Source organism: Salarias fasciatus, assembly GCF_902148845.1.
Source record: "Salarias fasciatus chromosome 7 unlocalized genomic scaffold, fSalaFa1.1 super_scaffold_4, whole genome shotgun sequence".
NCBI classification, from domain to species: Eukaryota; Metazoa; Chordata; class Actinopteri; order Blenniiformes; family Blenniidae; genus Salarias; species Salarias fasciatus.
In genome coordinates, this window is record NW_021941229.1 from 21,757,381 (window position 1) to 21,781,164 (window position 23,784).

General features: G+C 43.3%; 1 protein-coding gene across 2 annotated transcripts; it reads left to right on the forward strand.

Moving 5' to 3' along the window:
- Positions 1 to 1,416: 1,416 nt before the first annotated feature.
- Positions 1,417 to 22,341, forward strand: olfm1b (olfactomedin 1b). Of its 2 annotated transcripts, none has more exons than XM_030084353.1 (6): positions 1,417 to 1,597; positions 8,205 to 8,354; positions 8,989 to 9,144; positions 10,800 to 11,019; positions 16,565 to 16,671; positions 20,063 to 22,341. In XM_030084353.1, exons 1-6 carry the CDS (start codon positions 1,532 to 1,534, stop codon positions 20,735 to 20,737), a joined length of 1,374 nt encoding a protein of 457 aa, XP_029940213.1. In that variant the 5' UTR covers positions 1,417 to 1,531; the 3' UTR covers positions 20,738 to 22,341. The 2 variants fall into 2 exon arrangements, with proteins under 2 accessions (XP_029940213.1, XP_029940212.1); XM_030084352.1 differs by lacking the exon at positions 1,417 to 1,597 and adding an exon at positions 6,471 to 6,795.
- The last annotated feature ends 1,443 nt before the right edge of the window (positions 22,342 to 23,784 follow it).

The window sequence follows — 23,784 nt, forward strand, 5'->3', positions numbered from 1 at the left end:
TGACTGTGCAATCATGTGACAAATCTGTCTCTTCAACCTTGATTATGACGTGCATGATTTATTTTTGTTAGATTGTGTTTCTTTGGATCACAGACAGTGTTTCCTGCAGTAGTACTTATTTCACACTTGTTATACCCACATCAACCAAACCTAACACTTCTTCTTTGTTTGCCATCAATTTAACTTAAAAAAGCTGTGTTTCACTATAACTAGCTCTTCACAATTTAATTAATGTATTTTTTTTATTCTATGGATTGCTTTTGTTTTATTATATTATCTTTGCAATAAGGAAAGCTGCAAATTGTAAGGTATTTTTAACTATATAAATCATATCTCTGTAGAAATCCCTTGTCCTCCAAAAACAAACTTGTTTTTGAGAAAATGTTCTGTTAAGTGTCCAAGCTCTCAACAAATGCCTATAATTAAATGAAATTGTTTTCCAGGCAGCAGACTCCCATTAAGTTTTCACTTGACAAAAACATACTTGAATCAGGAGATGTTTATTCAAACCTAACCTAAAGAAACAAACACAATAGCAAATGTAACAAGACTATAATTTTGTATGGAGCAAACTAGTTGACTGTTTGGATCTAGGAATACATTTTTTTTAATCTCATCCTCAGTACCACAGCTAAGAAAAACTTACATTTATATATTTAACTTTCAGTTATTATGGCACTATTTTTTTACCACTCCAGTCCATTCAGAATGAAAGGGGCTGTATGTGGCCCCTGAACTGAAATGTTTTTGACATCTCTGATCCATGAGTGTATCCTAAAAAAAAAAAAAAGAAAAAATAAAAGAAAAGTTCCGGAGAGATTAAAAAAAAAAAGCCCAAAAGAGTCATTCCATGAATGGTTGTGTTTGCATTTGCATTTTAGATTTCGATATATCTTGCGTGGGTGAGAGGTTCTCGTTCCTTCCCTGCGACGTGACTCACTCTACCTGGCACTAAATCATCTCGAGGAGGCTGTTTACCTTCTGCGCGCGCCTGCCAATTTAAACCTCCCTCTCCGGAGCGATGTAACTTCCGCTTTCAGCACCATGGACAGCGCCGTCACTCTCATTTTTTTTTTTCTTCCTCCCATCGAGAAGCTTATACGGGCAGCTTGAGGCGGGGAGGTAAACTTTTGGCAATACCGGAGTGCGGGCTCGTAGCCGCCGCTATCGCAGCGCGTTTGCGCGTCTTTCGCCCCGATGTTCATCCCAGTGCGTCGCAGCGATAAATAAGTGCGGCCACGAAGCGGAGGGAGAGGCGCCGGAGAGATAGGCTCCCCGATATGAAATGAATATGCACAGAGACGAGTCGGCGAAACACATCGCTTCTGTCGCTTTCTGCGAGCGGGCTGCTCAGGGACAAACATCCTAATCGTAGAAGAAAAAGAAAAAAAAAAATCACAATAAGAGGAGAGGGGAAGAATCGAGCGACTTGCGGCGCGCATCGAGAGGAGAGAGGACCGCTGTGCGGGGGGACGCAAAGGGACTCGATCTGCATGTGAGACCGCTGGTCCTCACACACCGGAGGCAAGAGATGCAGCCTGCGAGCAAGCTCCTGACTCTGATTCTCCTCATCTTCATGGGCACAGAACTCACCCAAGTAGGTTTTCTCTTATCTAAAGAAAGAAAAGAAAGAAACCCCGCCATTCTTTTTTTTATTGTAAATAAATAAAAACAAGGTTTAATTGGTTTCAGATCCTGTTGAGAGATTACCCGGTTACCTCGCATTAAAGAGCCCCGGCGAATTAGCCCTCTACCCCGCTTAAACAGATTACCGGGTGGGATTACATGATGTGAATACATTGTGCTTGAGGGGCGCGGATAGATCCAGCAGAGCCCCCTTTCACTGGGGGCTGACGAGCGGGCCAGATATAGGCAAAAGATTGCATGATCGGTCAATTTCCTCATTAGCAAATGGTCCGATTAATCAACTGCAGCGCTGTTCTGCTACAATGTGTTGCCTGTAGCTTTCTGCAAAAATAAAGAAAGAGAGAAAAAGGCCATCACTGAACGATGTGCTGCTGCTGCTGCTGCTGCTGCTGCTGCTGCTCTTTAGTGGTGTAAATCAGGGCTCCAACAATCAAATGCAGTGTCTCATAGAAGGTGTTTTGAGCATGCTCAATGACCACAGTGTGACTTGCCCTGCCTGTGAGAAGAGGACATTCAGTCCAACAATGTACTCAGCTCAGTTGTAGTAAACAAAACAGAAACAGGAAAAAGAAGAAGCAGATCAATAAAATGCATATGTGTGGTTGTTTACTGGAAATCACTTCCTTTTCCAGGGCCTTTCGCTGCATTACTGCAAGGTTGCTTTTCTAAACCATCACAAACATTAGGCTGTCATGATGGGGGGTGGGGGGTTTGGGGGGTGAGGAGGAAGTGGATTTATTTATTGCCAGGTCCCTACCAGCATTCCATTGGAAGAATTTGATGATTTAATTGCTCTTGTGTGAGCACTAAGTCATTTTTGTTGTGTTGTGGGAATCCAATTGTGGCTGGTAATTGGAGAGGGGGGGAAAAAATCAAACATGGCACTGAGGTATACTATCAATAAATTAATATCTGCTCCCAGAGTATCGGTAATACACTCCAAGTGACAAACTCAATATAATGTGTTGGGAGTAGGTTGCTGCAAGCACTCCTGGCCCTGATAACCAATGTGTTAGAACAGTATTGGCGTAATATTGCCTTGACAGAAATATGCCGGCAATTGATTTCCACAAATTTATGAGAAATGTCATTGGGCTGTTAGTGGAACATATTTCATTTAGTAGAGCAACAGCTTGCTTTTGACATTCATGTGGAGTTTGATTTGTAATTTTCTCACAGCTATAGCCTTGCACACTGTTATTACTGGAGTGACTTTATCTTCCTTTTCTTGTATTGAGGCAGCAAGTTCCAACGTGTAGCCTGTAATCTGGATCGGATGTACAGCACGATACGGCTGCAGGGCGCGCAAAAACGCTGACACACTTGAACAATGGGGCTATTTGCACAGATTGATGGAAGCCATCAGTCAGGAGGGAATGGACAGGCGGGCTGGTTTCGCTTAGTGTTCCGTGACAGCCGGTTCGAGTCCTGCACGGGGCAGGTCAGGGCCCATGTAACAGTGACAGTCTTTCTCTGATGGCCCTGAGAGTGTGTGTGTGTGCGTGTGTGTGTGTGTGTGTGTGTGTCGTCTGTTTGAAGGTAAGTCGATATTAGTCCACAGTCGTGCCTGTCTGTTCCCTTCCTGGAGAACAGAAAGACGAGGTACACTGACAGGCTCTATTTATATTGCCCTTGCTATAGAAACCAGCAATACTGTTGCACAGCCAGGCCTCCCTACATCTCATTTCTGTTTGAAGACAGATATAAAAAGTGAGAGGTGTAGAGACTTTCATTGCCAGATTACTCATCACGAAAAAAAAAAAAAAAAAAAAAGCTACTCAAGCAGTATGGCCTCAACCTCTGATGCTGAACAATATCGCCCTCGTAATGACTGCATTAGCCATCTTGCTTCAAAAGTCTCACACAGTTTCACAGTGTGAGGGGGCAGCTGTGGCTTTTTTCTTAACATCTGGCCCGAAGGAGCAGGGAGATGACTGATTAGTGGCATCCTCTCCTCCTTCATTCTTCTCATATTCATCCACCTCTATTCCCTCCCACTGAAGGATTTGGCCACTGCCTGGTGTTCACACGGAGAAGAATAGTAAGCAGCCAGAGAGTGGCATCTGTTTCTTCACCTAGTGGCTCCCCCATGGCTGCAGGCCCACATCCTAAAGCATCTCACTGACACCTGACAAAACAGATGGTGCTGCCATCGCCTCCCCTTTTGACACCGTGCAGCCTACATAGCGTCACTCAAAAGGTTACGGAACAGCACCTGCACATGTTGAGCCTCCGCGCGCGCATAATCACGAAATTCTTTTTATGTCCAACGTTGGTGGCGTTTGCATCAAAACAGCCACGGTCCACTAATCTCCATGAAACAAACAAATTCACCGGCACGTCGACCTCTGTGCTGCACGAGTTTAAACCACTAAAGGAACATTTTAAAACAGTTAAGGGTTTTTTTTTTAATATGTATATAAAAGCCCTAAAAAAAAATCAATCTGGTCTTATGTGTGAAACGGAGACGGGGTTGAGCTGAATTGCAAAACGCGTGGTGTGATTGGCAGCTGGGGTTGAAGCTATTTATTATTCAGTATGGCTGGCTGAGCGACGAAGCAAAGGGAGAGAGAGAGAGAGAGAAAGCAGAAGAAGAGTAGGTGGAGGTACGGTGCATTCTGTAGTGCACTTGCAGGCTGGAAATGTGATTTTTCGCTGCTTTGTGAACACTTTTTTTTTGCATTAGGCACTGAATGCAACAGTGTGGTTGTGCTGGTGTTTACATACAATACGATCAGCTGTTCAGTTCACTTCAGTGCAATACGGTGCAGTAGTCCGGCTAGAAATACCGCTTGAAAAAGATTTAATAGCCCGTGTTTACATGTGTTTTGGTTATTTCTGACTAACTCCTTTTTTTTATTTAATTCTGTTATACAATATAACTGCTTTTTTATTCACATTCACCTGAAATCCTAATTTATATCCTATTACAAGGTAAAAATCATGAAGAAAGCCAGTTTTTTTTAACATTACTGATTTATTTATGTACAATGATTAGGCAATTGTACAAATTTCTTATTTTCCAAGTTTGACATCATGAAATCACTCAATGTTTGGTTTACAAAAGTCTCTGTCAGTCTTTCTATAAGTATGATTGGTTGAGTTGACAGATAAAATGTTACAAATCTCTGGTTTAAATCCCTTTAAAATGGAGCTTTCAAAACTTTTGATTCATTCGGTCACCTGTGTTTGAATTAACAAAAACAAGATCCACACAAATGAAGTATCAAAGGTTGCTCCATTCTTTTCAAAGCTTTGCCATTGGAGACCCCTGCCGTGCTCTCCTGAATTACACCATATTGCGTGAGGCTACACTTGAGTGGACAGCAGTGCACTGCGGTGCGCTGACCCCTGCCAATGCATCAGTGAAATCTGTGAAGCTATCCTCCCCGTGAGCTCTCATCTCAAAGGTCACAAAGAAGTGGAGGAGATAAGAGAGGCCAGAGAGAAAGAGAGAGAGAGAGAGACACACACACACAGAGACAGACAGAAGGGGAAAATATGAAAAATATGGAGGTGCAGTGAGCACAAACTTGCCTTCCATCTGTTGGTTTACCAGAAAAATGCATTATGGAGCTTTACAGAAATAGCTGCGAACTCAGAGACCCTCTTTGCTATTCTGGGGCCCTCATGTATCATGCAGTATGGCAATCTACCCCATAGGCTGGAGCGTAAAAACATACAGGCCTGCCAAATCCTGCCTCAGACCGCGGAGAAGTTAATTTCCTGTCATTTTTAATATTTGCATCGAGTGTTAAAAAAGGTCTGCGGTGGAAAATGTGGTTTAATTTCCGTTTGCAAATGCTTTATTAATTTATAAATCCTCATAAACGTATGTTCTATGAAGAAGATGGATGTTTTATGCAAATAGTGCACTCTGAAAAGCATTTTTAATCGATTTGTATTTTAGGGGGGGTGTTTTAGAAGGCATTTTCTAAGGTTGCGCTCTACCTGCTTGGACTACAAAAATCCTCACCGGTGGATTTCAGCAACACCAAAATCAGCTGCACGATGGCGCCAGAGACTCACAAATCGAAAGCTCTTCCCTCCACGGAGCCGGAGGCATCCTGTATCCCATCAATAAAACATTTTCTCTGCCCCAGCCTCTTCAGCACAATTGCATTGCGACACCACGAGTGTGTATTGTGCAGCCTGTGTATTTTCCTCTTCCTTTGACAATGTGGGCACCGATTATCTGAGGGAAAAGGGCACGATTTACCATGCGTAATCCGGAGAGGTGCGTGCGCTCCCGTGCCAGAAACCGTAATTCTCTCCTTTTGGGCCAGTGGAGGAAGAAATGACAGAAATGTACAAATAAATCCCTCAAATACCATTGTTGGCCAACATCTCTGCACTGTTCATCACCCCTCGGGCTGGGGGTGAGGTGAGGGGGGGAGAACCGGACAGTCATGGCACAATCCCAGATATTACAATGGACGAACCCCAACCTGGCTGACATCATTGCGTCTGGCGATAAAGATAGATCCGTAGTACCTCCTCCTTCCTCCTCACATCCATTTGGAGCCGCCTGCGTGTGTGTTGTCAGTGGCACTTAATCACAGAGCGCACCAAGGCAGGAGGCGGATCGTCGGGCGTGAACGAAATAGTAACAGTGAAGTGGAGAGGCAGCAGTGTGCGGGACAACGCGGGCAGAGGAGCTTTCCGGAGGACGTATCCTGCAGCCGCTCTCGCTTTTACGCATCTTTCCCTCCTCTCACTTTCCAAAAGGAATCACTTTGCGATATCTTTTTTTTTCTCTTTTAAATTTTGCCACCACGAGCTTTTTTCCTTTCGCTCCCCGCCGCGTCCGCGTCGCCAGCGCTTCTTTGGAGATGTCCAAAAAACGAGCAGCCGAGCCGGAGTCCCGGGTGAAGCACCGCGCAGCTCTGGGCACCATGACTCGCCTCCCTTGTTTCTCTCCGGAGTCTGTAGAATGAAGACGGCTTGAGTCAATTAAAAAAATAAAATAAAAGAGAAAAGTCCGTGCAGAGAGCAAAGATGTCTGTTCCTCTGCTGAAGATCGGCGTCGTGCTCAGCACCATGGCGATGATTACCAACTGGATGTCGCAGACCCTCCCCTCTCTGGTGGGGCTCAATACCACCAAGCTCACGGCGGCGCAGGGAGGGTATCCAGACCGGAGCACCGGAGTAAGTTCTGCACATTTCCCTGCGGCTGGTTGCCTTTTTTTTTTTTTTTTTTTTTTTGCCCCCCATCTTTTTCTTCTTCAATTTTCCTTCATTTTTTTCCTCAATGAATCTTGCAAGAAGACCTCCAGATCCATAACGCAAGCAACATATGCGCTCTCTTGATTGCGTAAATTCTCTCAAGGCGCAAAAAGTGAAAGACTTGGAGAGGCTTCATAGATTCACGTTGCGATTGATGCTTTTCCAGCTGCTGCTGCTTCTGCACATTTAAGCACCCTTGCGCTAAGTGGAAAGTTATAGTCCTTTTCCCCCCCGAAACATGATGATATAAGTAAGACGCCCTTGGTGGAAAATTGGAAGGCTGGCATAGAAATGTGAAAAAAAAAAAGTCATGCATCTTCCCTCCTGTGTGAAACAGCTCGGTTCTCTCTCTTTCTGCTCTCCGTTTTGTTCTCTGCATGTGTGCATGAGAGAAAGCCAAGGTGGACGCGTTTTCCTGCTCCGTCGTCGGCTTCCTGGCACGTTGGGAGCACTTTTGGTGCCAGGGTAATATTTTAAGTGCTTTGTTAAGTGGAAAATAGCAACCAGGCTGAGAACAATAGGTGCCGAGGGCAGTTTGAAGGGAAGGTGTGAGAGTAAATGGCTGCTGTGGAGTCATAGACTCATTTATTCAGATTGTACAGCATTTATCTTATCATTTTTTATAAACACATTTGTGACTGATTTTATTTCTGTGTATTTGAGTACACAGGTGTTTAGTTTTCATTATTTCAGCACATTTTCTTTCTTTAAAATCTGCACTTTCTCTGATAGTAGCCGGTTTTGCTCCCTTTGGATTCAGAGCAGTCACTCTCTCTCTCTCTCTCACTAATTGAATCCATCAGCATGTCTGTCCACTGGTGACTTTTCCTCCGAGCTGATGCAGTGATCAGTATCTCCCTCAAAGTCACCTCCCTGCTTCAGATCAGCTTGTCAGTAAATGGTAGTAGCCTCGTCTCTTCGGGGGGAGAAAAAGAGAAGTCTTCCTGACGTCATGCACATCACACAGTATTTTCAGAGCTTTCACATTACACCCAGCCCTTCGGAATAATAGCAGCGGCTCCAGCTCCTCCAATTGGCTGGATTTTTTTTTTTTTCCTTCTTTGCGTGGCTTTAAAGTGTAGTGTTTGTGAGTATGGTAGTGCAGGATGGGTGGAGCCTGATGGTGTTTGGTGTCCAGATGGTGATAAATACCAGACAGCTTTAGTGTCCAGCCAGCACAAAGGGCAAACAGCTATAAAGTGTCCTCCTTTGTCATTTTACGCACACAGTGTCACCTTTTTGTCTTTTTGTAATTTCGTCCTGGCTGTCGCCGTCTCCCTCTCCTCCAGCGTCACCTTCCTGTCAGCTCACCCGCTCCTGTTTTAATGCAGGTGTTGCCAGCAAACCCAGAAGAATCGTGGCAGGTGTACAGTTCAGCCCAGGATAGCGAGGGAAGGTGTGTCTGCACTGTGGTGGCGCCCCAGCAGTCCATGTGCTCACGGGACGCCCGCACCAAACAACTGAGGCAGCTGCTGGAGAAGGTAATCACGGGTTCACTCCCGCCGCAACACTTTAGCAATCAAAGTCACACCGGGCCCGGAGTAGCGGCCTGCGCTCCGTTCGTGCCTCATTCGCACACAGAGACATGTGCGCACGCACGCTTTAGCTGTGTTTGTGGTCTTCCAAACACCTCTACGCCTGTTGGACAAGAATAGAAATCATGCTCTAATGAGCTCCCTGGAAACCAGAGGCATCACGGGAGGCAGCTGTGCGCTGACTCTGTGAGCCTCCACTGAGCTGCACTCATCCAAAGCAGCGCGTTTCATGACAAGTCAAACATTTAGACTCACGTATTACAACCTGCGCTTTCGCAGCCGCAGCACAGTCATCGACAGAAGACCGGCCGGGAACGTATGGAGTTTCTGGACCGAAACACTTTTGGTGAAAACAAATGTCCTAACAGTGTGCACGCTACATTTGCACCATGTGTTCGAGGCCCCTGACTAGTTTGGCCTGATGTCAGACTCTGTGAATCACTGTAAGAAGATCACCCAGCCAAAACAACATACTGAAAGCCTGAAGCAATTTTTTTGGTCCCTTATCCTGTCGGCCGATTGAATCACAGTAATCCATTTATTAATCACTGTAGACTAATGGAATCTTGTGGCACCGCAGGTCCAGAACATGACCCAATCCATCCAGGTGCTAGACCAGCGCACCCAGAGGGACCTGCAGTACGTCGAGAAGATGGAGGTTCAGCTCCGCGGACTGGAGACCAAGTTCAGGCAGGTGGAGGAGAACCACAAGCAGAACATCGCCAAGCAATACAAGGTACGGAGCCAGTTCCTGAGCCACCCACCCGACCGCCATCCCTCCACCGCCGCTGCGTAGCTCATCACAACCACGCCTCACCCATCCAGTGTTTGTGTGTTTTCACTGCGGAGAGGGTGCAGATTGACCTAAACCACCATACTGCACACCAAGAAATCCATAATGCATGCATAATTAAAGAGGGAACATAAATGGGCAACATAAATCCAGATGCAATAATTTGTATCTCCATTTCTCGTCTAGTAAAGCCATAAATAATGAAGATGGCACCCTGAATCACATGGAGCTTTAATAAAACGCTTCATGCCTGTTGCAATTACTGTGTAATGGTTCAATGTGTACATTGGCACATAGATGCCTGTAGATGCACACATTTCCTTAATGGCATCTCGTAACAATAAATCTAGTTAAAATGCACATTTCACACTTTTATTTTTTTTTTTTAAGTACAGTAACTACATTTGCCCCATTTCATCATTTCTGAAAACTATTTCTTTATAAAATGATGAGACCTGCCTTTGAATAACTCATTGTTTGAATAAGGAATTTAGGAGAAACAGTCAAAATGAATAAGATTAAATATTTGATCGAATAAAAAAAATAAATAAAAAAATTCACTCTCTGTGATCACACCATCAAACCTGCATTCATGCATTCATGCCGTCCTGCCATTTAACGCATGCTGCCAGACCCCATGCCACGTCCACTGCATGCCTCCAGAATTCTGTAACACGTCTTGAAGTGTATATACTAAGTTGTGTGTGTGCGTTTGTTTGTATGTCTGTTAGATAGGTTAGCAAGCTCTAGCCCCTGTCAACAGTTTTGTCGTTTTCTTGCTTGCAGGGCTAACTTTAAGACATGTAAAGAGAGCCACAGGGAAGAAGAGGCAGGTCAATTCCAGATTCCCCCTGAACTGGGCCACAGTACTGAGAGCATTTGGGCGTCAAACAGTTAATTTTACCTTTAGCACCATTAAGACTAAGAAACCCCACCCCTCTCCCAAACCAACCCACCACTGATCTCTTCCTGCATGTTACTGCTGTCAAAGTTTTCCATCTAAAAGCTTTTTTCAGACGTAAATACATTGATTATTATTATTATTATTATTATTATTATTATTATTATTTTATTAATTCTTATGATTAATTGCTGTTATTCATTTGATTTTCCTTTGGCTTTTGTCTATGCATATTTGGTTACTCAACAAATCTATAAGTAAAATTCTAGACGTAAAAATTCGAGACACTTTGTTGTATGTGACATGTAAAAGCATGTAACCCTTAATACGATGTTGCATTTTAAACAATGATGACCAATAAAGAGCTTTCCCAATTGTTGTCGGTGTACCGAGGGCTTGCTTTTTAACGGCCGGTCAGTGGCGGGACGGAGCCGCCCGCTCCGCCCGTCCGTCGGGTGGAGGCTATTCTTTGGGTTTGTCTCTTTACACACACCTGCACCAGACACTGCTCAGCTTCTCACACACAGACACGCAACAGGAATCAGCAGAGAGGCAGGATAGAGTCAGAGTAGCCAGGTTCAGATAGGTGTTTTTGTTTTCTTTTATTTTTTTTCCTCCTTTTTTCTTTTCTTTTATGGACAGCGGGTCTCCTTTTGTCGGGCATGACACTCAACCGAGCTTATTCTAATCCTTTCAGGCCATAAAAGCGAAAATGGAGGAGCTTAGACCGTTGATACCAGTGTTGGAGGAGTACAAAGCCGATGCCAAATTGGTATTGCAATTTAAGGAGGAGGTCCAGAATCTGACGTCAGTTCTAAGCGAACTTCAGGAGGAGATGGGGGCCTATGACTACGAGGAGCTCCACAACAGAGTGTCAAATCTTGAGGAGAGACTCCGAGCATGCATGCAAAAATTAGGTAGGCACAGAAAGTCGTTGGCACACACTTTGCTTCAAACCAGTGCACGCACCAACACTGCCACTGACCTACACTGTGACTGGACAGAAAGTGAATCTCAGGCACATTTTCACACAAAGAAATAAGATTGTTCAAAAACATCCACATTCTTTCCATGAAGGTTTGGATTTTTTGTGTAAAAACACACAGACTCAAGTCAGAAAGCACAGGCTCTGAGATGTGCTCAAGTTCAATGTTTTATTGACAAAAAAATCATGTTAAAGCATCTTTAAGCTTCTTTTTTGACAGTGATGGGTGATCATATGCACATATCTCACATGCTGTTCTATCTGTTATTGTCACACTGTGTTTTTCAGCATACATACAGCAGCTTTATTATGATGAATGACACCTGTGGCACCGATTTAAGCAAGAGATTGAACTATTAAATTAATTAAATGCAGGTAAAATAAGCAGGACATGATATAAAACACAATGAAACATTTAGTTTTGAAGTGGAAACAGCGAGTTTTGCCATTCCAACTTCATTGATGCAACCTGATCAATCAGAATAGAAGGAGTAGATAGTCAGCTGAATGTGGGGAAAAGGTGAACTCATACACAGATAACTGAAAAACACACAGTAGTGTAGTACTTTTTCCTGTGATTTCACTCAATAATACACAATCAAACCACAAGGTTTTTCTTTTTTTTCTGTCTGATGGACTGTTTTATTGGTTTACTCTTGTCTTATTGTAACAAACCGATGATGAAATCCTTTTTAAGTGACGCACTCACACTTGTTTTGTCACTGTTGCACATCATGTCTTCACTCTTGCTTAAATTATTGATCAAATGACAGAAAAAGTGGTTGAATTACATTTTGCTCAAATGCATTACTGATCAACAAATCTACTTTCCATGCAAAAACCCTTTAAAAAAGTTGGGAAGTGCAAAGTATTCTTAATTTTAACAAATTGTATCTCCACTAATGTGTATACTGTCAGTCTTGTCCATTTCAGACAGCCAACGGCTGTGTGTGTATAAAGTGGTTTAAAATGAGCTTCGTTTGGAAAGCTATATATAGCTATAAATATACAGTATTTGATTTGCATGTAGTGCAACTCCCAGTTTCTGAACCAGAGCTGCAAACTTAGTATGACCTATAAAATGACCTATAAATCCACGAGTCATTGAAATAATTGTAAAAAAAAACCAAAAAAACGTCCAGCTTTGCTTTGAGGGGTGACGGTGAATTCGATCAGTATTCCACATGAAAATAGAACATGATCAAATATATTACATCAGTTATGAGGTGTTTCACATGACGCAGACACGCAACTACGAATTGCATGCAGCCGAACGGAGCTGCAGCGGGGATGCAGCGTTTTGCGGCTTGCACGTTCTCGTCACAGCCTTCTCTTTGCTTTTAGCCCCTGTCTCAGTCTCTTCACACCTCTGTCACAGCCCACAGTGCTAATAGATGCGCACCCACGCCACAGTGACTAAGATATATTACGAGAGCAGAGACACTTACACGCGGCACATCACGGGTATATTGTGTCCCTGTTTCAGATTATTCACAGTGCGAGATGACAGAAAGAAATTGGGAAGAAGATTTTGGTTACAATGCCCACTGTTCTCATCAGCAAGCCAGTCCACACACTTGCTATCGCAGTTAGATTGGAGATCTTGACAACGGAAAACCAGTACTAAATGTTAGCTCACTTGTTATTTCCACTGCTGTTTTCTTCTCTGTTTGCTCACACGGAGTGAGTGTTTTTTCCCGGTTACTTCTCCTCCCGCTGACCTGAACCAGGTGACTTTTTTTTTTGTTTCCTGTGTGTTTACTCCCAGTTCAATGAACATGCCGCTCCTCACATCAGCGGTCATGCTGCCGAAGATAGGAGAGCAGGGACCGGCGGGAGTTACTTAGTGAGTGTGTGTGTGTGTGTGTGAGATCAGAGGAGATAAAGGCAGGGTAGCCCGGCGAGGGACTGGCTCAGACAGAACAGAGGGTGGCTACTTCTTTCATCTTCGCACAATCGCAAAGGCGCTCATGCATAGTGCACACAAATGCACTCTAGCACGCTCCCGCCACCGAGATCAAACTCACCAAGGACGGGGGATCCAAGTCGCTCCGTGGTTAGGACACACACCACAGAGATGCAGATGTTCTAAGCGGCGACTCCCTGGTTTGATGCATTTTGCTGAATTCCTTTGCTCTTCTTCCATACTGGTCTTCCTCAATCACTATCAAATAAGAGAGTAGGAGAATCCCCTGAGAGAAAAATAGAAGTGTGAAGGTCACTAGCTGCATTTGCATCTAAAGAAGAACTAAAGAAAAGTAGAAAGGGCAGCAACAACAGGAGTAGAGGACAGGCGATGGAGAGACGGTGGCGGCTGATAGACGGTGGGATTGGGGAGGGAGGAAGAGTGATAAAGTGAAGGCGAGCAGGAAAAGTGAAAGAGAGTAACTGGGGTCCCCGCAGAGCTGTCCTTCAAGCTGTTTTGTGCCGGGGAGACTAACAGCCCCGACCGTAGCTGGGACACAATGGCCATCGATCAAGAGGACATGCCAGCTTGCTGGGCGATAATCAAATAAATAAATCACCCTGTGTTGTGCCCCGGCAATGTGGAGCCACAGAGAGCTCCGGGCGAATCCAGGCGCCTTTCACACCAAAAATACTGATGGATGGAGCAGCAAGGTCACTCCGGCAGGGAAACCTCTCCGCTACCTGCTCTGAGACTATTGTTTCCATCCTTTTATTTCATCCGCAGAGAAGAAAATTTCAATATTTCTCTCATTATAAGAAAGTTCGCCCTCTCCTTTTGCTTTAAATCTCCCTCTCCCACATCTTATGTGGAGAATAATTGGTTTATTATTGTACTTTGGATGGTATTGTATTTTTAGCTATAATTCCTAGAGGAAATAATTACATTGTACCCCCCGAGTTTAATGCAAGTTGCTGGGAACATGGAGACACCTCATAAGAAGGCAGCCAGGGCAACACAAACAAAGCAATAAGTTGCAAATCCCTGGGAGACTTGATTTCTGAGTTTCAAGTATTTGTTTTTAATTTTGAACCTTTATGACTTATTAAGCCCAAGAAAGCATGATATCCATTTAATCCACGGTTGGGGGGGATTGTCTGTACACAGCAGCCCTGCCATGGATGTTCCGCCCGGGCAGAGTGTTCCCCCCACTTCTGCACAGTGGCCAAACTTCTCAGTGACTCAGATCGCATTGATGTAAAAAGAGGTTTAGTGCCATCGAGACACAGCGCTCCCTCCAGGGCTGAGCGCTTTGTGAACAGGTTTTAGATGATGCTTTTCTTTTGATACCCACTGACTGATGAAATGCAGCGTGATCTGCAGAAATATATGTGAGAAAAAGATTGCATCATGTCGCAGCGGAAGAGCGAAGCACACAAACAGTCATAAAGGAATACTAACAAATGTTGCATCAACTTCAATTAGATTAATTTGGGCCTGTGCTTCCTGAAACCATCGAGAGTTTGGAATCAGTCGCATTAATGGCGTCTATTTGGCTGATTCTCCAGTGACGTTACCATAGTATGTCAAGACTTGGCTTATATGATGAATGCCCTTCCTGTCACAACCGGGACTTGACCCTGAGTCTTCCACACTTGACCTTATGCACTCCCACGAGAGAGATACGATAAGTCTTTATTTAGCAGTGCATATCAATAGGAGCAGCTCAGACATGAATAGAAATGCAAAAAAAGGGGTCTAACTTTCAAAGCTTGTTCATTATCTAAGTCAGGGGTGACAAACTCATTTTTAGGTTGAGCTGGTAAAATAGTGTCTAAACTTAATCTTTAAATTCAAACTTTAAAGTTTTTCTTTGCTGTGGTGTGGAGTGTATGAAATCAAAATGTTGATATTCTCACAAAACCAATTTGTATCAAAAGTTATAAAATCTCTACATAAAGTCAAATTTAATGATATTTTGTGATGCAAAATCCAGTGAAATGCGCCAAAATAACTTCTAGCCTCACCCTGACAGCATAGCTTTGAGGCGAATGCTAGTTTAATAACATTCATGATGTGGGGCTGTGTCTGCTACTCCTAAGGAATTTCTTTAAAAATAATCAAAGTTTTCCTTGAAATTTTTATGTTTATTTGTTGGTTTTGACAGCTGGATTGGAACCCCTCATGGTCTGATTTTGGCCCACGGGCCTTATGTTTGACACCCCTGATCTAAATCCTTCCATTCATGGTGTAAACGCGGCTGGCATTTTTGTGCCGTCGGCTCCGGTTTCCCATTAGTTTTTTTTTTTCCATTTGCTCCGGCCTTCTGCTTTAGTCTAAGGCAAATTCAGGCCAAAAGGGGATTAGACCCTGTGTGCATCTCCAGACTGCAGATCCGTCAGCCAGGCAGCCCCCCTCCTCCACCACCACCAGCAGTAGGGTCGCCTAAAGATAGAGGCATGATTAAAGGAAAGAAATAAATAAATCAATGGCCAATGTATTAATGCGGCCGCTAATCCCACTGTGGGTTACGTAAGGGACTCAACCCCCACTAGATGTAGTGGATGCTGCTCATGTGACCATGTGTTTGTCTCTCGACGCCGCCGAGGTGTGATGCCCACACATTCTTGCAGGCACGACATATGCTGCGCAAACTCTCCCAACACATATGCAAAACCGTGTTATTGTTAAAGTCAGGGATGCATGGGAAAAAAAGAGAAATAAACACCAGGGAACGCTAAATATGAACCACACAAGTACAAAGAAAAAAAAAATCACAGTGAAAAGAGAAATGAGTAAGTTTGTGAAACGCTGCATCTATTAACCCCTTTTTGCTAACAAGAAAGATGCTAATGATAAGCCTAGGATGAGCCTCCGTCACCGTCTGGCTTTTTAAATGAGCGTATCAGAATGACTCACTGCATTCCTGCGTCGAAATTATCTCATCAAGATCTTCTAATTGGTCTTTGTCTCGTTTTAAGCCGCACGTTTCACAAACAGCCTGAGCAAAACGGCTGCGCTGCAAGTATTGTTTTCTGGGTAAATCTAGTCTCTCATCCTGGTCTGTTCTCATTAGAAAGGGTCCATTAGTCTGATCAGATCTCAGTCAGGAGGGACACACAGCCCAGCAGTTTTTTTTTTTTTTTTTTTTTTTTTTGTCAAATTCACATTAACACCTCAATCAACACTAATTAACACTGCAGCAGCTTACATGTTGCACACGGGAGTAGAATACACCCATACTGCCTCTGCTCTATTCTCTCTTCCTCTCATTTTCTCACCCATCCACACAGAGAAAGTAAAAAAAAAAAAAAAAGATATTAGCATGTGTGAACTGAATATTAAGCACCTCTTGTACAGTACATCACGAAAAGAGATGAGGCAAAAAAAGAAATATATATATATATATATATATATATATATATAAAAAAAATGCCACCAGCAAGCTGGACAGCCAATTCATGTGGATTTCAAATAAAGTGAATCTCCTTGCAATAGATTTTTTTGGATTAGCTCAAATGCCCAAATCGGTGTAGTTGTCGATGTTCCCATCTCACTTCTCTCCTTGCAGCGTGCGGCAAGCTGACAGGCATCAGTGATCCCATCACCATCAAGACGTCTGGGTCCCGCTTTGGCTCGTGGATGACTGACCCCCTGGCACCCGAAGGAGATACGAGGGTATGTTCCACTGCACATGTTCATATGGCGGGGATCTCCTGCGGGGGTGACACTGTATTCATTATTGAGTGAGGCAGGGTGTCAAACCCTGGCGCCATCGCGCACTGAGAATCTGATTTCTAATGCTCTTCAGTTATTCTTTGATCTAGAACAAAGGTTTCAAACTAGAAGAACGGCTGCGCTGAAGTTTGATCTTGAAAGGGCTCAACTGTACATTAATAGCATTTTAACGTGTAATTTAACGAATCCTTCAAATATTTTCATTTAGTTTGGTGGACGGTTACATGATGAAAAAGTCCACATTTTGAAGTAAATATATTCCTACTTGACCGACTTAAAAGTTTAATTAATCGAGAAAAATGAATTGAATTTCAACATGTCATTTCTTATATCTCCTGGTGCAAAATTCAATGAAATATTCAGTATTTCAGCTTTTCAGAGCTGCTGAATGATCTGAAATCCTATCTGCTGCAGTGCTCCTCTTCAATCTAATGTTGACGAAAACCCGCTGCTTCTCAAAAAGCCTTTATCATATTTAAAGAAATTCCCCTTCGCAGCATAGAGTTCGTGCTAATGAACCATCCAGCAGCTACCAATCAGGCTGCTGGCTGTTCAGACAATCTCAGTAGCTGCGGTCACTATTAGTAATCAGATTAAATGCTTATCCGATTAAAAGCACATCATGTAAACATTTCTATTTGATTAGACCGGCCCTAAATTGCCATCAGGTCACATGAGGCGGTGTAAGCCCATGTTAATACACATGTGATTGGCTGCGTGTCTGTTCGATAATGTTGTCACAGAAGTGTGGCGCAGTGACAAAAAACAGCTTTAAAATAGTTGGAAAGGTCGATGGATGTGAAGTTCTGTCTTGCAGTTTCAAATGAAATGCGAAAAAAAAAACAAAAAAAAAACAGCTGGATGAGTCAAGCTAACAAATCCATTCTCAATACTGGCAGGCTTCCAGGTCGAGCTGGGTTTCGGCTCATGCATGTCCCAAAAGGCTCACGTCACAGTGCAAAGCATCATGGGACTGAGCTGAATCGGATGGTATTCTTGGTGCATATGAACCTGAATATCAATCTGATATATTTACTCAGAGTTCATGTTAACATTACCATCTAATATTTCAGTCAATAAGAATTCAGTCAGATTGAAGAAAACAAAAAACAAAACATTGACCATACAGCTACATTGCATTATGTCTGACTAAAACCATTGAATAAAATGGAAACAGCTGTTAATTTTACAAAAGAAAATAAAAAACAAGGTGAATACTTCTTTTGCGATTTATTAACTTTGCTAAGCCATCCTATAGAGACTCTAAAGAGCCAATAGTGGCTATGTTTAACACCTTTATCAATAATATGTAAGAGTGTAACTTCCTAACTTCATAATCTTTAAACCTAAAAAAAAAAGAAGAATTTTTAACGACAAGACAAATCCGTTACAATGGAGGAAACAGCCTCAGTTCACTTTATCTCAAAATGTCTTCTTTAAAGAGCATAACATAAAAAGAGGATTCAAATGGGTGTAAAAGAAAAAGATAAAATAATCCCCAACACAGGATCAGGTACATTTATGTGTTGTCGGTCATTTAGAGAATTATCATCTGATTGTGCAGTTGTCTCCTAGTGTCAGTGTAGAGTTTTGATGTCTTTCAACATGTTGTTTTCTTTCATTTTACGGCCCAGAGGTTCTCAGTTTTTGGGCTCCCTTGCGTTGCTCCGACTAGCAGAAACTGTTACTGCAAAAAGCCTGAGATGTCAGTCACTGCTGGTCTGATACTGCGAACGTCGGGGCTGCAGTAACAGCCTCTGACTTTACGCTGTCAAAATCACCCGAATGCATCGCGCAAGACTTTTCATCCTTCACGTCTGGCCTTGCTTAACACGTCTCAATGTTCTGAATTTGTCAAAGAATTGTAAATTACCCTTTTTTATTCTTAACACATAAAAATCATTGGCTCCTTTCTCGTAATTCAGCATGCTAACTCGGCGTCATGGAATTAACCCCACGCTGTTTGATGTATGACACACATTAGAGGAGAAAGGTGCTGGATTCCCTTTTCTTCCTGTTGTCCTTCAAAGAGTTGGAGCACCTGATGATCTGCATCACAACAAATTTGCATAACGTTAAAGTTTGACCTTGCTTTTAGTGAAGACCAACCCGGGCCATTAAATCAAAAGCCAGTCTGTGTTAATTGCTTGCTGTTATTTTATCAGGTGATTGCGTCTGATTCTGTTGGCTCACCCATCGGGGCTCGCCTTCATTACTGAAACACATTAAAATGAAATGCCAGAGATAAATCTATACGGCTTTTTACGGGGAGGTGCCAAGCGAACAACGGAGGGAGGGAAGTCGAAATAAAGCGAGTTTATTTGTGGGCTAAGAGCGAACATGCTCTCTCTGGCCCGACTTTATGAGACGCATTAATAAGAGACAGAACGCTCAATGTCACCGGGGAGGAAAAGGGGATGGAAAAGAAAAAAAAAAAGAAGAAAAACTCGAGGAGAATCAGCAGCATGCAGGACAGCAGCTGAGTAAATTTACAGCCTCAGTTTGTCTCCTGAAGGCTCGCCGCTCCGACAACACCAGCTGTATATCTTATATACATTGAAAGCGTCTCATCACAGAAGGGGAAGCATACTGCTGACTAAGATCATGCTTAGCATACTGTAAAGGCAACTTTTTTTTTAGTGGGGTTGAAACTGATCCAGTTTGAGCGGAACGCGTGAGAGATGCTGTGCTGTCAAAGGGCGGGAAAAGAGGGAGGGGCGGACTTGATGGAAACAGACAGGCATGCTGCACTTCTTTTCATCTCATGGATTCCTTAGCTTGGTTTTTTTTTTTTTCCTTTTTTTTGTGGTCCCAGAGAGACCGGCTTCCTTTACGTGAATCGTTTTTTTTAAGTCAATCACAGGAGCACGGCGATCCAGGTAAGGAAAGGGCTTCAGGTGGATCCATCCCACTGAGACGGAGGAAGTGTGTGAGCCTCCTGTGGGCTCTGGATGAGGCTCTCTGCCCACCACCGCAGAGGCCGGCAGGGAGCTGGGTGGAAGCAGCTGAGATGGGGCTTTTATGTGGAATGATGGGCATTATCCCCGCGGGGCCCGGCGCACGCCACCCCGGGGCTGTCATCCTGACTGTTTGTATTCAGGAGCTGCCGGATCTCGGCTCCGTCTGCTCCTCCAGGAAGTCTCAGCGCTAACTTAATTGGGATGCTTGTTGACGGTGTGATTTGATTTATTCTGCGTGTGATCTGCATGCCAGATCCAGATATTCACGAAGGCGCGCTGAAGAATGATGATGATGATAGGGTCTTTCAAGCTTTGAAGTGGTGCCGCGTTGTATTCTCACCTCTCTTTCTTTTCCCCGTGTCGGCGTTTAGGTTTGGTACATGGACGGCTACCACAACAACCGCTTTGTGCGGGAGTACCGGTCTATGCAGGACTTCATGACGTCGGACAACTTCACGTCCCACCGGCTGCCCCACCCGTGGTCGGGAACGGGCCAGGTGGTCTACAACGGCTCCATCTACTTCAACAAGTTCCAGAGCCACGTGATCATCAAGTTCGACTTCCGCACCTCCTCCATCAGCAAGTCCCGGCAGCTCGACTACGCCGGCTTCAACAACGCGTATCACTACGCCTGGGGCGGCCATTCGGACATCGACCTGATGGTGGACGAGGGAGGCCTGTGGGCGGTCTACGCCACCAACCAGAACGCCGGGAATATTGTAATCAGCAAGCTGAACCCAAACACTCTGCAGATCATCAAGAGCTGGACCACCAATCACCCCAAAAGGAGCGCTGGCGAGTCTTTTATGATCTGCGGGACGCTTTACGTCACTAATGGCTACTCAGGAGGCACCAAGGTCTATTACGCTTACTCAACCAACTCCTCTACTTACGAGTACATCGACATTGCCTTCCAGAACAAGTACTCGCACATCTCCATGCTGGACTATAACCCGCGTGACCGCGCCCTCTACGCCTGGAACAATGGCCACCAGGTTCTCTACAACGTCACGCTGTTCCACGTCATCCGCTCGGAGGAACTGTAACCGTGGAGATGGATTAACACATCAAATAATAAATGTCTGTGTAGAAAAAAAGCTCTCTATATACAAAAAAAAAATATATATCTGCGAAAGAGAAGACATAATGGCAAGACCATTCTATTTATGACATCCGATAACCTCTGAGAGACTGCATCAGCACCGAATGCAAAGTGGATTGAATGTGCATAAGAAAAATAATCTAAAAATTGAAGGGTTTCATTCCAAAATGTGATATATTTATTAAAGCAAAAAAAAAAATAAAAGAGCTCTATCAAATAATATCACCAAATTAAAGATGATTGTTATAAAAGTCAAACTCTTTTGTAAATAAAGTTGGTAATATAACTTCTTACTTTCATAGTTACGACCAGTAGACTTTAATAGCTGCCATCATTTTGTCAGAAGTTCTTTATTCTTCTTTATTTTTTAATTTTTTTTTTTTGGAATGAAACTCTTTAATTATTTGCTGTATAGAAAATGATTGTACGAGTAGAATAATATATCAGATTTAAAACAATAAGAACAGATGCCAAAAAAGAAGAAGATGAAACATCACGCCTTTCTTTTTTTATATAACGGAATATCAACCTAAGCTCATTCCTGCGGCTCCAGTTTTTCGGCAGATCTCCTCCCAGCTGAACTTTTCTTTTGGCCTTTGGGGGTCCTCAACCTGAAGTGAAGACTGTTGTTTAGAAAAAAAAAAAAAAAAAAAAGAAAAGAAAGAATAAAAAGAAAAACTGTTGGATCCCCAGGTCCCATGGACAGAGACAAAACAAGCGGGAGGTCAGTCTAGTCAGAAGACTTGCTAGCCTAATGGACGCAGTCTGTCATATTGTTTTTAATCAAGTAGCAAATCAAAAATCTGTTGAGACAGAAAACGACAATAACAAACATCTACTAAAAGACCTGAAGGCATTGACTGTTGACAGCGCTTATTGTTTTGAGATGATTTTCTTGTGTTGGTGACTCTGTGTGAAAAAGGCTTTCTTTGCATGAGTGTTTTCTATCACTCCGGTCTGCTCTTCTGAATGTCTTTTTGCTGTATGATACATTAAAAAAAAAAAAAAAAAAAAGGTAGTTGGGAGGTAGGGTGGGGGAAAAACGAGGAGGAATACCTTTGGGATTGGAGAATTTGCTAAGATATTTACGTTTTAATGCTAGTTAAGTTTTCATTTAGTTGATTTCTATTTCTTTGCGACCATCTTACTTTTCTAATGTTCTTGTATCACTGTAACTGTTGGCACCGGTTTTGCCTCTCTGTGTTTGTTTATTCGGACTGCGTGGGAGGGATCTATCGAGCGCACATCTCTCTGAAGGAAAAAAAAAAAATTGCAGAATGTATCAAGTATTCTATCCCGGCAACCTGGTCCTCGTGTCTTCAGTTCAGATCGCCTTTAGCGGGGAGCGGGTTTTTTTTTTATTTAGAGGATTAATCCTGTCTCATGTCATGTGTCCCCCCCCCCCACTGCTAGTGAAGGATAATGCTGTTTAAATGTATACCCTTGCCGAGGACAAAAGCTGTTCACTCTTTTTGCGCTTTGCTGGACATGTGTTGTATCTGAGATGAGATAGTTAATGATTCGTGTCAATAAAACAGAGAAATCTGACGCTCGGATTGTTGCCTTCAGAAGCCACACGCTCCCACGTGACTGTCAGGACGCAGATCAGCTCTGACATGACAGCTAATGCTCTTACTTTCTGCGTTTTTGGAGTTACGCACCATTAAGATTACACAGAGCAAACTGTTGCATTGTGGGAAAAGTGCTTTAACAGAAAGTGTCACCTGGTTGGGAGTCCGTGTTCACCGCCAGCCTTCAGCTTCCTGGTTTAGATAAAAGCAGGGGAAAAACAGTCACATTTTATTAGAGCAGAAGTAACCTGAACTTCTCTCAATGTTATCACACTGTGCGGTGGGCTGTTTCAATTTTGCACACTTGTTTTAAAAAGACAAAAATTCCTCTGTCCTACAAACAACATGCTTTCATATTAGATTCTGTTTGGCTTTATATTTTTTTGTGTTGCCCTGAGGCGCCTTTTACACAATGATTGTTTTTGTGTTTTTGTTTCAGAAACATTTTGCTTTTGCACAGCAATGTTTTGGAAATCATGTCCATTTACACGGAAATGGCAGAAATGCTCAAAACGCTGCAGTTAGCATGTTTATGTAATGAATCCACGTGCACAGGCAGACAATACGCTATAAACATTAACGACAGAGGGTACGCGGACATTCTATGGACAGATGTTGAAGTGGGATTGCTGTTACGAGTGCCTCTCTTGAGATAACTAACAAGTCCCAGGAGAAAATGGACTGGGAGCCACGACACTCTGGAGGCTGATGTTGTTATTGTCAATCCACTCACCCATGTGCAGAAGACCTATTTTCCATGGCCATTTTCAAAAAGTCCCCCCTTGGGAGCCGTTTTCAAAAAGTTGTGTTTCCGCTCACTCAGAGCACTGCTGTTGTGTAAACAGAAACCCAAAACACTGCCGAAGTTTTCCGTTTTTACTCGTTAGCGTTGCTGTGTAAACGGGTCCCGAGTTAAATACAGCTAGCTAACACTGCGTTAGCATGATTTGTGTCATTCAAGTGAAGACAGCGATTGGCTGTAGTTTACCTTCTGAAAGAAGAAGTCTTGTTCTGGCAGATGGATAAGCTGAATTCAGATACAATAAAGCAAAATAGCGCTCAGTTTTATGTAGTAGACATAGCTACTGTTAGCTTAAAGAGGCTAATCTTTTTGCTCGGTCGTACAGAAGCTACAGAGGATTAGGCTTCATGGGTACATGCTGGAATTACAAGAACACACAAAGATTAGGAGCTGTGGCAGTTTTTATAGCTCAACAAGCTAAAAAAAGACCAAATACTCTTGCGCTTTAGAGGTTGTCGCTGTCTAACAGCACTGTCAACTGGCATGACCCTTGTCTGCGTGTTGTTTTCATCACTTGACATGCCTTTTATTTATATGAAAGCCTCAGTTTTAAGCAAAAACTGTCCACTTTTTGTGCACTCGACATTTTTTTGTTCTCTCCCGCTTTGATCCCCACAC

Coding starts and splice junctions, on each gene's coding strand:
- olfm1b (XM_030084352.1), top strand. CDS start 6,646: ATGTCTGTTCCTCTGCTGAAGATCGGCGTCGTGCTCAGCACCATGGCG. Junction 9,145..10,799: donor ACATCGCCAAGCAATACAAG/GTACGGAGCCAG, acceptor TAATCCTTTCAG/GCCATAAAAGCGAAAATGGA. Junction 11,020..16,564: donor AGCATGCATGCAAAAATTAG/GTAGGCACAGAA, acceptor CTCTCCTTGCAG/CGTGCGGCAAGCTGACAGGC.